Raw genomic sequence first — 15,992 nt, 5'->3', positions numbered from 1 at the left:
GTTGATATTTCTAACGCACTGTCAAAAATTGAAACACGAACATGACGTGATAACTAAAAGGGTGATACAACATGCACACTATTGGCTTATTTATCTCTTTTAACTCATACCGTAATAATTACTACCAATATTCGAGAGTGAAATTGAGATATATATATATATATATATATATATATATAGGTATTTATATGTGGAACACCAAAATACACCACAAAATACTAAATGACACAAACTAACACGAAATGACACACAAAGACACAACTAGTACAACTTGTCATCTTAAAAACGGATCAACTTTAGTTTTCAGTTAGGTCAAGCGTGTGAACTCGGACATGACACACTTTGCAGCGAGTCAGTATAACTTGACACGAATTGTGTTTCATGTCAAATTGTCAGTCATCCCTAATCCAAATCTGTTAACTTCTTATTATGTTGGTATACCACAAACCCATCCCTAATATATTTGTTACATGCTACATATTCCGAATGAAATGCATATCTTTATTTTTTCTAGTTCAATTAGTTCTCTTAATTGTTGATGGCTTCTTATTCTGCTACTGAAATGATCATTCACACACCACTACGTGTCTCCATACATAATCGCGTTGTGCTTGACTGCTTGTTAGGGACCCCAAAACATTGAATAAAAGGCGAGAGAGATAGCGAAAGGAGGGGACAAGGGAGACCCTCAGAAATATTGATCGAGTTTGGTATTGGAGGTTATTTGATAAGCCAAACACCTGCATGTTCTCTTTAAGAACGTCTCTCGTTCCACAACCCTATATTTATTGCTACTCCCCTTCCCTCTTACTACAAATACCACCTTCACATACAAACCTAACACTCATTGCCTACAAGAAAGAGAGCAGAATATCAGTTATTTCCACTCTCTGTATCATCATACATTTTACTTCAAATACAGATATTATAACCTCGATCGGTTACCTTTCATATATATCATTCTTTTATAATAGATAGATATATCATGGCTTCGAAAATCGTTGTTCTCCTTGTTCTGGTGTCATGTCTCTATATGCATATGTATGCATGCAGTGCCGGACGAGGCCTTGTCTTCTTTGTTGAGGAAAGTGGCATTCAGATCCAGAATTCTGTTAATGAGGTCTGCTAAATTTTCCACATGCAATAAGTTTAATTGATTATTTTCGAATGCATTTTTAAGAGGGCTGATTAAGTTTTAGGGTTTTGGTGCAGGGTGTAGAGCAAGTATCAACCAAACTTTCGGAGACCGCAGTAATGACATCATCAACTCGGAGGCCTTCCATGTCAGTAGAAGTGAAAAACCCTGAAACAGTACACGTCATCCACGAGAAAGCTGATGTTTCGAGGAAACAAAGAGAAGCTGGCACCAAACCAACTTCATCAGGTACTTAACATATTCTTATATACCTTCGATTGACTTGTGTAAGTCGATCTCTTTGTTTCGCGGTCTTAGTGCACCTTAATTTCATGAGAAAATGGGAATATGTCCATGCATATATATAAATGACACGACGCTTAATCACAAATTGATATTCTGCCTTCTACCTATTTCAGATATCTTAATTATCACAATTTTATTACTATATCTATATAGTCGATCTGTTAATATTGTTGAAAATGATGATTGATGAATGGTGGAATGTGCAGGACATGGTATTATTACATTATCAACTTCTCAGATTGATCAGCAGTATCTGAAGATTGAACTGAAGGTACATAATATAATTACTCATTATCTCATTGAGGATTCCGGTTTTATATAAATTTACACATGATGCATGGATAGTGTTAGATATATAGATGGTGCAAGTGGCCATCTATACTTGGCAATGTTCCCTGTGAGGAAATCAGAACATGTGATTCACTCATGCATGCACAGATGCCTGTTTGTATCTATTAATCAGCGAAGCTCAACGCCCTCAACCTTCATATATATTGCATCGATCTATATATGAGAATGATCTACAGTGTTAGAATATCTGATAGTTGATCGATACAAATTTTTACAGGGATCGAAGAGGCAGGCACGATCAGTTCTGGGATCTGCAACACAAGACAATGACATTGAGGAGGATCATAATACAGATTCCGAGGGAAGTTCAAATGAAGCAGCTATCGATGAGGATGTCGGTGTCATGGACTATGCAAACCCTCACAAGAAACCACCCATTCACAATGAAAAGCTCTAGAAATTCATACATAATTCCACACAACAGCTTCCTAGTTACTTGTAATGAGTTTGTATACTTTATTTCTAATTTTCTATAGCTAGTTCTTGAAACAAAAACAAATTACAGTTATTTTCTTGGTGGGTTGGAATCACATTTGAAATTTACGAAAATTCTAAACATAATAAAATTGCATACAAAAAAACAAAAGAAATAAAAGATTCTGTCTCTTTCATTGATGAGTCGGAATCAGATAATGGAAGTTGTGTTTTCGTTTTTGGTAGCAGAGAGAGCAGAGACAAAGTGGTGATTTGATGGATGATGGCTCCTCTTATCGCATTTGTTTGTATGTAGGAGATGAATGATTGTGATCACCATCATCTTCGCTGAAACATATTACATGGGATGTCTTGTAGAGCACCGTAGCCCTTGTAAAACGGTTTGGTTGGTATTATTCTTAAATAAAACTAGGATAATATTCATGAAAATCATCTATCTACTATTCAAGAGTGGCTGCATCGGCCTTTCAGTGAAGAAGAACCTTATTTCGGGAGGAATAATGGACCATCTCTTCATTGCAAGATCACTCCGATAAGGACTTTTCTTAGGTCTCTAACATAGTAACACGTGATCTGATGTACTGTGTTCCTACAGAAATTTGGAATCTAATTTCTTTGTATCAATCAAGCGCTACTACTACAGCTCACAATAAAAGGTTTGACAGCATTTATGAACTTGGAAGTTTTGATGCCCAGCTTCAGATCAACGAGTCATCAACCTCTCCACCACCCAACCAGAAAAAATCAGGACTGAGTTTCTGAATTGCTTCATCCAAAATCACCTGAAACCAACCCACAAGTCCAATCAGAACACAAGAATATAACAATACTTTTATCTTCGTCCGCAGAGATGTGCATTTGTCTTATCTTATGCTCACTAATTAATATGATGCGATAGTGTGTTCGGTTGTGGTCAGTGATCATGCATAATCAGTACAAAGTCATCTCCCAATGTTCAGTCATTTCTATCGTTTCTCTGTATACGACTTCATTATATGACACATGAAAGGAATGTGAATATCCATTGTTCCCAGCTTTCCTCTGTCCTTCAGACATTACATGACACTCCCTATATCAATGCATGTGCAAACACACACTAGAGGTTGCTTGATGTCTATGAAACCCAGCTATAGATTTATAACCCTCATTGTTGGTCAGTTTTTGTCAATATGGCAACTGGAAGAAAATCATTGATGAAGACAACTAATGCAATGCAGGCCAAAGAAAAAAGGACAGCCAATATAATGGACCACCATATGGCAAACCAAAACTGGACAGTCCGGAATTTGAACATCGACAGAGTTTATTTCAGGAGCAGTGGACCGGCTTACCAGCTCAATGGCTGGATGAAGGTTGAAAGGATTTCAAGTTGTAAACAAGGTTCCCAAACCTTGGGCGTCTGCTAGAGATTAGAGTGGCATGAAAGGACACTGAAGTAGTTTGTTTCCAAAACACCGCACAGTTGAAGATGTACAATAAATATGTCCCTGTGCATAGTGCAGTAAAAGAGCAAAGCTGGAGGTAATCTAAAATAACAAAACCGATGGTTCAGTAGAACTTCTATCCTAGCCAGTACCAGATGTCATAATTATTAGGGATATCCCTTATAAGGGGATCTTCAATGTCCTATCAAGCAAAAATGATTATGGTTCCATGAGATTATCAAAGTGATTCCAGGAGCAAAGAATCAAAATGCAAAGTAAATAACAAGAAGAAAAAGCCTTCACCGGAATTTCGGTTCTCATGCCAATACATGTAATTGTATTGTTGTCACGAACCCAAAATTTCGAGCATGAAACTCAAATTTTTCAGTCATGAAAAACACTAAAACAATCTCAATGAATCAAAATCATTTTAAATGCCACAGCGGATCATTTCTGAGTTCAAAATACAACTCAGTCAAACCGATTATTACAAACCAAATTTATAATTCGACATTATAACAAATGGAATTGTATAATCCTCACAAAATAATCAACACAAAGTCCTCACCACAAGCTGGAAACAAATAACTTCAAGTCCTCTGATCGGTCCGTCGATTTCCGCTAATCCACACATGCGGAGTTATCCCATACACCATCGAATAGGTGCACCGGGATTGTAAACACAAATCCGGTAAGCTTTGCAGCTCGTATGAGTAAAACAACAATTTAACTCGCATATCAATATATACGAAAATCCACAAATCAACAAATATAAATGCACTCATGACTCATTAGACGGCCATCTGGTTGTCTAATAATGTGAAAATATAAATACTCATGAGAATTGGACAACCCCTATGTTTACCCAAATACATTTATAATACGAGTACTCATGAGCGCTGATACACCTCTGTTACCCCTCATGTAGTATGCCGCCGACATTCGACAACCATCTGTCATCCAATATCAAAAATATATGGATACTCATAAGCCGATAACTCATCTATTACCTCATATGCAGTACCCCGACAGACAGACTAGAGCTCTAACTGTATCGTAACTTTCGCCCGGCCAAAGGCTAGGTTCCGACATGCCAAACACGTCCGAAGACAAAACTCGTCCGAAGACATAAAACTCGTCCGAAGACATAAAACACGTCCGAAGACAAAACTCGTCTGAAGACATAAAACACATCCGAAGACATAAAACACGTCCGAAGACAAAACTCGTCCGAAGACTTAAAACTCGTCCGAAGACATAAAACACGTCCGAAGACAATCACGTTTTAACAAAACTCAATGTTAAAATCACGTTCAATAATCATCATGTCATATTGTACAAATCAAATCACATGCTCGATATATAAATCACATCACCAACATGAACATATTCACCACGAAATCATGACAGTATATAGTGTAGCAACATATATATATGTACATATTTACCATTTATACAAATATATACATTCAACTATATCATATACATGTCATATTTCATTCTTAAAAATTCTGCATAATCTTAAATCTCCAAAAGGGTAGATTCGTAAATGTGAGATTTTACTCACCTTAATCTCAAGCGTAATTCCACGATTCTGTATGTAATTTCTTTTCTTAAATTATCGATTTCCTTAAAAAGATAAGAAAAAAATTTAGAATCGTTACGTAAAACTTAAATGCCGAAACAATAATAATATGTTACTATTCACGTATTACTATACAAATACACATCAATTACGTATTCATGTACGAATACATACTATTTACGTATTTCTGTACGTATGCATACTGTTCAATCGTAAATACTGTCACAGTAAATAAAAAATACCGATTTACCCTTATGAAATTACTTTTACATTTACTGAAAGTAATTTACATTTACATTACCGTACGTAAAATAAATTTACAATTACAGTACGTAAATCACTTTTTACATCCACCGAACGTAAAAATATATTTTTACAAATTTACTGTTTGAATTCACTATTCACGCGCCGCCGCATGTGGTGGCGCGTGGGGTTCACGCGCCACCTCCGGCGACCGCGCGTGGCGCTCACGTGCCACTCACTGTGGCAGCGCCGAATCTAAGACCTGCGCGTGGCACGCCACCGCCGCCTTATTTCTCCTCTTCTCCTTCTCCTCTACTTTCCCATGGCCTCACGCCGCCCCTAGCCGCCTCCACGCACCCACACGCGCCGCCTAAGGCGGCGGTAACCTTCCTCCTCCAATCTCCACAATTTCAACCCAAAATCATCACACAATCACACACAAACATCAATCGCATCAATCGCATCAAATTCATACCTAGATCTCATGGTGGAGCCCTTGAATCGTCGTCGGAGGTGCTTGAGGTGCCGGCGACGTCAATTGAGCAGAGGTGAGGGTGCGCGGCGAAGCGAGGTTCAATCCTTGTCGGGGATTGCTCCAGAGGCGAGGAGAGGTGGAGGCGAGCTTGCCTTGAGCACAACGTTGGCGGAGGAGCACGGCGGAGGGACGTGCGAGCCTCGGATTGTCACGAGGAAGCTCACAGCGGCGAGGCACGGTGCGGCAAGCTCGGGGTCGCTTGCGGAGGACCTTGCGAGGTTGTAGGGTGAGGCGGTTTGAGCCACGGGGGGCTGGACGGCGAGATCGCCGGTGGAGGGTCTTCGGAGGGTGAGAGAGAGAGAGGATGGAGGCGCGGGGTGAGGGTTTCGAGAAATGGAAACCCTAGCTCCATTAATCATCTATTTATACCCGTTTTCAAAATCAGAAACTACTTATATCGTTAATAACTTTCGCGTATAACGTCTGATTAGGACGCGTGAAGTGTCCACGAACTCGTATCGACGAGCTCTACAACTTTCGTGAAGGAAGTTTTCGCAACCGAGCGACGGAATAAAAATCGATATTCACGTTGCGGAAATGTAACGTTTTCCTAAATAAACGTTCCGATGACATTTCTGTTTTCGATTTATCCGACGTCGCAAGGCGACACAAACACGTTTAATGACTTTCACAAATTTTATAAATTTAAAAGCAATCCAAAAATCGTTCCGAAAAATCGGGTTATTACAGTTGTGCTCAAACCCAGTCAACTGTATTGAAGTCTCTTCAGGTGCCAGCCTCACTGCATAATCAGATACAACCACTATCATTCTTGAAACGATAAAGTTCAAAAGTAAATGGAAATTGAAGATCTCAACATATTAAGGAAATCTGCAACAGAGAACTAAGAGAAGAGGTCAACAGTGCAGCATACTATGAAACACTTATACAGTAGTTGTAAGAAAATAAATCTAGAAATAACTCAGGATAAATAAAAAAAATAAAAACGAAGAATAAAGTTGGAGCAGTTTTGTTACAACTTTCTTTCTTAAGGATCACTCCAGCAAGCAAATCAGAAGAAAAGAATAAAGTCGTTATCAACATAAGTTTACTTGTTTGGGAGCTACAACAAGGTTCAAAAAGAGATTTTTCATTTCATGTCCCCACAGAAAATCCTGGAAACCAATTGCATCTTTGCGCAAAGAAGTGGGACGACTTCTATCAGGAGACTTGAGAAAGATGAGGGAGGCTATATATTCGATGTGAAAAATCAATGCATAGAAATATCTTAAAGACGCTTGGACTCACTGCCAATGCACAATATACTTCAGAGTGCTTCTAGTGCATAGAAAGGGTACTACAAAAAGAAAGAAACCAAGATGATTGGTTGGACAAAGCAGAACTCTCCAAAGAGACAAAAGATGGTGAAAAAAACCATTAACACTGCAACAATTTATGTGGTTTTAAGGAAAAGGTTCAGGCAGAAGCATTGTTATTTTGATGTCTTCAGTGTGCACACATAAAATCATTCAAGCATTTCTTGTACAATGAGTTCCGACTATGTGCCAAGTGTTGGACCAACATTCTATGAGAGTTAAGAAAGAAATGGGATGAGTCTGCGATGATCATGAATATTGCAGGATATTTGGAAACAATACAGCAGTAGACTGAAGGGGGATGGTTATGGAAATAAAAATAGGATTTATACACAACATATAGAGAATGGTGTTGGATCAGAATCAACTGTCCAGGTGAGGCAAAAAAGAGTAGAGAAAACTGTCATTCAATAACATTGGAGCACATCTCCACGAGTTTGAAGGAGAAGGCTCAACAAGTACAGTTCTTTATTTTAATCTTTGATGTACGCACAGATAAAATCCTGGGTACCATACTTTTTATATGAAAAAAAAAGAAGGAATATCGTGAAAATTCCGACAATACGCAAAACACATAACTGATGTTGACATAAAGCAGGTGTATATACAGAATACTTAATCAGAGTTGAGAAAGGAATAACAAAAGATGTTATTTGTTTAATCTCATTAAGACACTTAGACGAAGGCCATGCAGAAAGGACATCCATATATGCACAAAGTTAAATCTTGCATACCATTTTTTTCTTGTCTAAAGTCACCCCTATACCCAACCAAAAAGTAAAGCTGCTACCTCTACCTCACAATTACATAAAAGTGATAATACTAGAATTGTCGTAAAATTCCATATATGCTCAATATTTTACATTCTGTGTGCGTGTGTACGTAATAATGCATTTACCAAAAGACAAATATTGGCAGCACCGTCTAAATCACGATGCATCCTACAACTAGCAAAATATTGGCATTCTAAAATCCAATCTTTTGCTGCAATGTTATAGTCTACATTAATGCATTCAGCATAACGATGTATTGTTACCACCACCAACTTCTAAATACAGCACCATTCCAAAATCCAGTCTTTTGCTGCAATATAGTCTACATTATTGCATTCAGAATGAAGGCGTACAAAGCCACACTCTCTATGGCAACTTGACCCCAAACTCACCGAACATAAAACAAAACAAAAAAGACATAAAATTTGATACGCTAATAGCACACATTAGTCATTGATTACTAAGATGGAGTAAGGAACTGACAGTTAAACTTCTTTTTCGCGATTTTGCCTTGGTTGAGAGTATACAAGAAGTTCTTAACAGCTTCAGCATTAAACCTCGCCGCATACTGCACCCAAAAACAATAAATTTCCATTGCTCAAAACACATACAAGAAGCAAAAAATGAAATACCTGAACAACCACAACATAGTACTTCGAATTGTTTCGGTCACTACAGTCAACCACACTAGAGATAGATTGAGTGTTAACCTAATCGAAAAACGAAGAAATCAGATAATCCAAAAGTGAAGATACGAGTGGAGATTAAGGGGATTTGATATTGGTTACCAGAACGATGCTTTTGCAGAGATGCTGGACGGAGGCGGCTCCGAAGGCGTCGCAGCGGGCTTCGAGGGGCCAGTCGTAGTAGTCGGAGGCGACTCGCTTGAAGGAGAAGTTGGTGATGCCTTTGGATTTGAGAATCACGGAGAGGCGAGCTTCGGTGTCGTCGTGGACGGGGTCGTTTGAGTGGGGGTGGAGGCAGAGGCGGAGGAGGTCTCGAGGTTTGAAATGCGGTCGAGGATTTGGGTTTGGATTCGCTCCAGTTTCGCCAGTGAGTCTCCCATTTTGTGGCGACTCAAGAGGCTAGTTTCGCGGTGAATCCGATTGGCTTTTGTCCTAAAACAATTTATACATACTTTGGCCAGTCTGGGCGGGATTTAGGCGGGCGTAAAAGGGACTAGGCGGAGATACGAATACTAATTTTAGAAGTATCAATATAACCTTTCCATGGTGAAAGACAAGCTAAAGGCATGAGGCATCTATGGAAATATTACTTACTTTTTTTTTGTTGTCCAACGGAAATATTACTTACTTTTTATATCAAAAGTTTACAACAAAACACCTCAAGGGCATCCTAAATAAGTAACATCAAGATGAAAAGCCGAAAAACAATTAGGCGGCACATTAAACCACAACTTAGGCCTACAGAGGCGGCCATGACCACTTGAGGCAACAATATCGACAAGAAACTTAGCTTCCAAGAAGACATGGGAAAAAGAAATGCTCTCACAAAGTTGTTCGAGTTTTCTGCAGTATAGATGATACAGACTCCGCAATGTAGTTACTGATTAAGCTGGATCTACTTTCATAGTTCCATGTGAATCTTAAGATTGTTGAATCTTTTAGTAACCAGCAATCCACCTTTTAGTGCAGTTGACTCTGCCACTAGCCGAAGTTTATTCGAGGTTAAGATTGAGGGAAAAAGAAAGAAAATTGACATATTCTTTATTATTATTTTGGCGTGCAACAAATGTTATATATAAATCGTAATTGTACTTCTGACTAAAAGTATTTTGATCGGACTCTTTCTATTATAGTTTTTTTTAGAAAATTATTTAGTCGTACAACACAACATTTGAATTAACTAAAAACTCACTTTTCATATTTCTTATACAAATTAGGACATACGGCCAAAATCAAAAAATAAGTAAAATAAAACTAATTAATTAAGTTTTTCGGCCAAACCACCGGCAATTTGGAGGTGAGCCAATATATAAATTTGTTTCTTATGTCATGGGCTTTCATTTAAGTACCATATTGCATATGTTTTGAGAAATTTTGAAATTTTGAATTTTGCTCACCAAAAACCACAGTATCAGTTAGTTTCTCACTTTCTCAGTTGACAGTAGCAGCTAGATTTATAATCGACAGTAGCAGGTACCTTCCAAGTCAACAATAGCAGGTACATTCGAAGTCGATAGTAGCAGTTAGATTCATAGTCGACAGTAGTAGTTAGATTCATAGTCGACAATATCATGTACATTCCAAGTCGACAGTAGCAGGTTTCTTCCAAGTCGACAGTAGCAACTAATTTTTAACTCGACAGTAGGAGTTAGTTTTTATAGTCGACAGTAGCAGTTAGTTTATATAATCGACAATAGTAAATAACTTTTTCATTGATAGTAGCAAACTATATGGGTCAAAGAGGGGTTAAAAAGTAAATTATTTTATGACAGTGGCAACTTGCCATTATTTGTAAATTTTGGTTATTATTTGCTTTATCAAATTAAGTAGTGAGTTATTTGTAAACTAAATTGTTGTCTGATACTTTTGAGTAATTTGTTATAGTTTTTTAGATATTATAGAGAGTGTGTTTAGCTTTTTCTAAAAAAATAGTCGCCGCATAAGACCCTATTATAATTTTACTTTAACTTTGAGTTATTACACTTGACAAATTTATAAAGCGAGATACCTCAAAATTAAATAATTTGAATTCAAAACATTCCTTATACGAAATTATATATAATTTATATAGAAAATTACTAGTAGTACTAGACAATATTTGAATTAACTAAAAACTCACTTTCCATATTTCTTATACAAATTATGACATAAGTCGAATCCCAAAAATGAGTGGACCCAAATTTGATTAATTAATTAATACTGAAATGTTCAAACTACCACTATTTTCGCGAAAATGATCAAGCTGCCACTCTCAGATCTAACAAGTTCATCTTTCCTTATTTTTTTTGGTTTTTTTTTCCGTAATTTTAAATTTTCCGGCCAAACCACTGGCAATTTGGAGGTGAGCCAATATATAAAGTTGTTTCTTATGTCATGGACTTTCATTTAAGTACCATATTGCATATTTTTTTAGAAACTTTGAAATTTGGATTTTTTTTTTCTCACGTAAAACCATAGTATCAGTTAGTTTTCTAGTAAACAGTAGCAACTAGATTCATAGTCAATAGTAGCATGTACCTTCCCAGCCGACAGTAATACTTTTTAAGTATGCAGAAGCAGCTAGTTTCATACTCGACAGTAGCATTTACTTAATTAGATAGTAGCAGTTAGTTTCATAATCGACAGTAGCGGCTAGATTCATAATCGACAGTAGCAGATACATTCTCAGCCAAACGCAGCACCTTTCAGGTCAGCAATAGCACCTAGTTTCATACTCGACAGTAGCAAGTTGCTTAAGTAGATAGTAGCTGTTAGTTTCATAATCAACAATAGTAGTTAGTTTCTCATTCGATAGTAGCATGTAGCTTCTTAGTTGACAGTAGCAGACACACATGTAGATGTGATATGTAGTAGTGAGAATGAATTTTGAATTCTCTTAAATGTAATAGGCTAAAGATGCAAAAATATAACATATCATATGACATGTGGCAACTTGTCATTATGTGGTCCTTATTTGTAACTTTAAGTCCTTGTGAGTTTTTTGTAAACCAAAATGTTGTCTAATACTTATTAGTAGTTTGTTATAATTTAGATATGGGGAGTTCTATTGGCACCTCCAAAATCACTATTTATACCTCCATTGCTATTACACCTCACATTTACTTTTAGCAAAACCAAAAAACTAAATACACCTCATATTCTTTAATGTTATACCCTCCCTCTATTTAAACTAAGTTTTCTCTATTTCACCCTTGATTTATTCTAGTTGCACCTCACTTTTTGCTATTTGTACCTCCTTGTAATTGTTTGTTCTAATTTGTTTTCTATGTTTTTAGACAACCTTAGACAAATGAACTCCAACAACTCTATTCATTATCGTTTGCATCCTCTTTGTTCCATAGATGTAAACATTGATAGGTTTAAGAGAATAAGTGAAGCTTTTCCTGTGATAGATTGCACATGTCATGCCTTTGTCTTATATATTATAAATAAACGAATAAGTAAGCAGATGCACGTATCTTTGGCCAAAGTACATTTCAATCAAAATGACTATTGAACAATATTCAGTCATCAATAATGAAAATTCCTAGAACTACGGTAGTAGGACAACATATTTTGTATTCGTCTAAACGGTCATGATATTTTGAATACATATGTAACTTTAGGGTCTGCACTCCTCTCCCAATTTGGTGCAAGATATGGCAGTGGATGTCCGAGAGACAATTGAAGCTGAAAAAAAGGAAGCACCATATTAGCATCTAACGAAGGAAACTTAAACCATCAATATATGTATTTGACTCTAAGTACATACATCTACATAATGATTTTTATTCACATGACCGATTCCAATCTCTTTAAGTTCATTGCTACTCAAATGTCCATTTTGGTGGTCCTCTAATGCGAGAAATGTTATGCATTGATCATCTGATATGTTGATCACCACCGCACCATATGAAGTTGCAATTAGATGTCCCATTTCTGGGAAGCACATCTAATATTTTTCAATAGCATATCCAGAATTCTGATGGTCAAGTACATCTCTAACGTTCTGAACATGTTCAGTACCAAAGAGTATCTCATACAATTGGGGCATATTATCCAACTCGAACAATAAATCCTTACGAACCCGACGCCAAGATATACGATCGAATTCATCGCATACGCAACAACGCTATAACCACAATTACCATCAGATTCAACATCATACGCGCCGATAATATATGGTTGCATTCCAACATCATATTTAGTTGTATGGACTGGGTATTGGGATTTTTTTTTTGGGTTTTGTAAAGTAAAAGAGTTAGTCAATAAAATTTTACAAAATGATTAAATTAATTAGTATGATAAAAGAAATTTGTACCTCAATTTTATTTGGAACACCCTTCGGTTTATGGTTTGATGTAGTAGGATAAATAGGAACAACATGACCATGAGGAACATCTTGTGCAACTTCATAAACTGCAGGTCTAGGTGAATTATTAACTTGATCAATTTGAACATATTCAATCTCCTTGCTGATGGCAAACGACGAGTACTAGTGTCAACACGTGGATGCCCCTTTGTCTTCACTCATTATGCAGGTTCTTTAAGAAATGTACTACAAGAATTCATGAGCTCATCAATCTTTATCAAAACTTCCCGCCTTCTTTTATCATTTTGTTGTTCAACCCACTTCTCCAATCGAATCATATGTTGTTTAACCGAAACCTTTTCGTGGCCATCAGTCTTATCACTAGTATGCATGGTTTGACCAACACCCAACTGTCTCTAATGCTTGTGGATGGCATCAAGAGGAATAGGCTTATCAAAACGTTTGTATTCAGCAATCTCATGTGCGCAAGGCAAACCGTGTGTTGTTCGTATACCACAACCACAAAATGTCAAGTCCTTGATATTTTTGACCTTGTATTTGATGAACAAATTCAAATAAGTATAAAATACATTAATATATAGTGGCTATATATACACACAATTTTGTTGAAGGCTTCAATTGATACATAAATTATTAATTCCTTCAAATAATCATGTTTGAAATTATTTTGCAGGAAACATCGGCTCTTCTCAAAAGAAGCCTTGATATCGGTATGATGCAACTCCATTAATGAATGTATGTTGTCCCATGAATTATTGAAGTCCAACTAACTAGATTTAAGTTCTCTTTAACTTTAAATGTGCACTCTCTACCCTAACAAAAGAGAATGCAAATTAATGACATAAGACACAGATTAAGTATGTTTTGAAAATGTAGAAATAATGGATCAAAGCATGAGGATCACTTATTCGAAGTAGTGGTACCAATGTGCATGCAATTGTCTGTCCATGCGACCATAAATCGTTCTTTGTACTTGTCCAACCAACTGTTTTTTATATAGTTTACTACACTTGAATATGTATTGAATTTAGACTCTAAATCCTTGAGATTTTTCCAATACTCATCTTTGCTTGTAAAACCAACTACAGTGTTCCAAGCACTATTGAATGATTCCCACCCTTCCTTTCTTGCAAACTTCTTCTTGCACTCTTTCACCACATTCTTGTTAATATGCCACTTACACAAGAGATGTCGGACATGGGGAAATACTTTGTTGATGCTATTAATTAGTGCTAGTTCTCGATAAGTGATAATAACATTTGGAGTATAGTCATCAAACAAAAGAGTCTTCAATCTACTCAAAACACATGTCTAATCGTCTTCTGTCTCTCTTGACATGTAAATAAATGCAACATTGAAGGTTTTCTCTACCCCAACAATTTCAAAAGAAGGAAAATGATATATGTTTGTCTTGTATGTGCAATCCATAATAAGAACATATGTACATGTACGTAAGATCTCAAGACAATCTGGATGACACCAAAATAAGTCAGTGATGATATTACCTTCACTTATGTGGTGCTCAATGTAGTTGTGTCCCCTTAACTTATGTAGCAAACATTGTATCTGCGATTTTCCAGCCATAATGTTTATCCAATATGCTGCTCTGACATTATATATGGTCTTCATAGTTGTTACGTTTTCTCGATCTCGTTTCTTCAAAGCAATGATGATATCCTTGGGTTTCATCAAGCTAGTTGACATATCCACTAACATTGCATGTTATTCCTTAGATAAACGTCCAACATAGGAATGACCATGAAGGGATTGAGCATGACGGTGGTTATGTACACTACATACTACCTCCAATGTCCATTCATCCCCAAAATCATTGATTTCCCTCAATGCAAATAGACACCCACATCTCTTCATACCACTAGCTTTCAGACGCTTCTTATTTTTACTATCTTCATCAGCATGCTCCTGTATATTTTCACAATGAGCTTTAGTCTTCAAAATACGCCTGTAATAACCACCACGCTCGTAACAAAATTTTATTTTTGGTCTCTTTTCTTTATTCCCAATTATTTCTAAATTAGACCTTTGAATAATAATAACCATATCATTTTTCTTTCCAATACAATGAACCCACTCTATTATGGCATCTCTACTTGGGAAGACCTGCAACACAATAATATCATATCAAACTATCAAATCTATATTTGGGATAACATATAAGAAAGTCTCAAATCTAACAAGTGTAAAACTGCTTAATTGATGAAAAGATAAAACTAAAATTGACTACAAATAACAAGAAATTCAACTGCACTATCAGTAGGGATTGAAGACTTCATCCAATAATCACAAGGCTCTATCCCAAGGGAGACTTCATTGTAATTCGTTTCATCATCTTAGTAATTTGTTGCTTTACAAGTAAAAGGTGACACTTTGCTTTGAAATTCATGTTGGTTAAATGTCATTACTAGAACCACAAGATATTATTATATAGCAATTAGATAAACATTGTACTTATTCAACTCAAATAAAGATACAAGGATGTGAAACCCCTAACAAACACATACGTGTACAAAACAAATGGAAGTCCTCAGGAACAACATAGGCACAAGATTAGGTCAAATTAATATATAGATTGACAATTGCAAACAAAACCTAAATAGATAGCATTACGTATGAGTTTGGCTTAATAATTACCTGGCTTGACATGAATAGATTTGTATAATTTTCCATGCTTTCTGTTTCTAATCCAACCCTATCATATTGAGAGGATTCAACGTCAACTTCATCTTGATTTTGTTGCTGCATAACAAAATCATATATTGGCGTTCAACTATAAATAAGAAATAGTAGACAAAAACCTTCTTAATCAGCCCATACCTTATATTGAGATAGTGCCATCGATATTTAACTACCCACTACTGCATCTTCAGTTT

General features: G+C 36.5%; 1 protein-coding gene across 1 annotated transcript; it reads right to left on the bottom strand.

Annotated features, from left to right (window-relative positions):
* Positions 1–2,765: 2,765 nt before the first annotated feature.
* On the bottom strand, positions 2,766–15,957 carry LOC126795469 (uncharacterized). The gene is given in 11 exon segments (XM_050522306.1): positions 2,766–2,944; positions 2,947–3,009; positions 3,955–3,989; positions 6,703–6,756; positions 8,587–8,671; positions 8,736–8,813; positions 8,903–9,010; positions 14,905–15,024; positions 15,160–15,222; positions 15,754–15,858; positions 15,937–15,957. Coding segments are annotated over 11 exon segments (825 nt in total). The 3' UTR covers positions 2,766–2,851.
* Positions 15,958–15,992: the final 35 nt, after the last annotated feature.

The sequence above is a fragment of the Argentina anserina genome, chromosome 5 (assembly GCF_933775445.1).
Source record: "Argentina anserina chromosome 5, drPotAnse1.1, whole genome shotgun sequence".
Classification (NCBI taxonomy): domain Eukaryota; kingdom Viridiplantae; phylum Streptophyta; class Magnoliopsida; order Rosales; family Rosaceae; genus Argentina; species Argentina anserina.
This window is presented reverse-complemented; position numbering and strand designations above follow the sequence as displayed.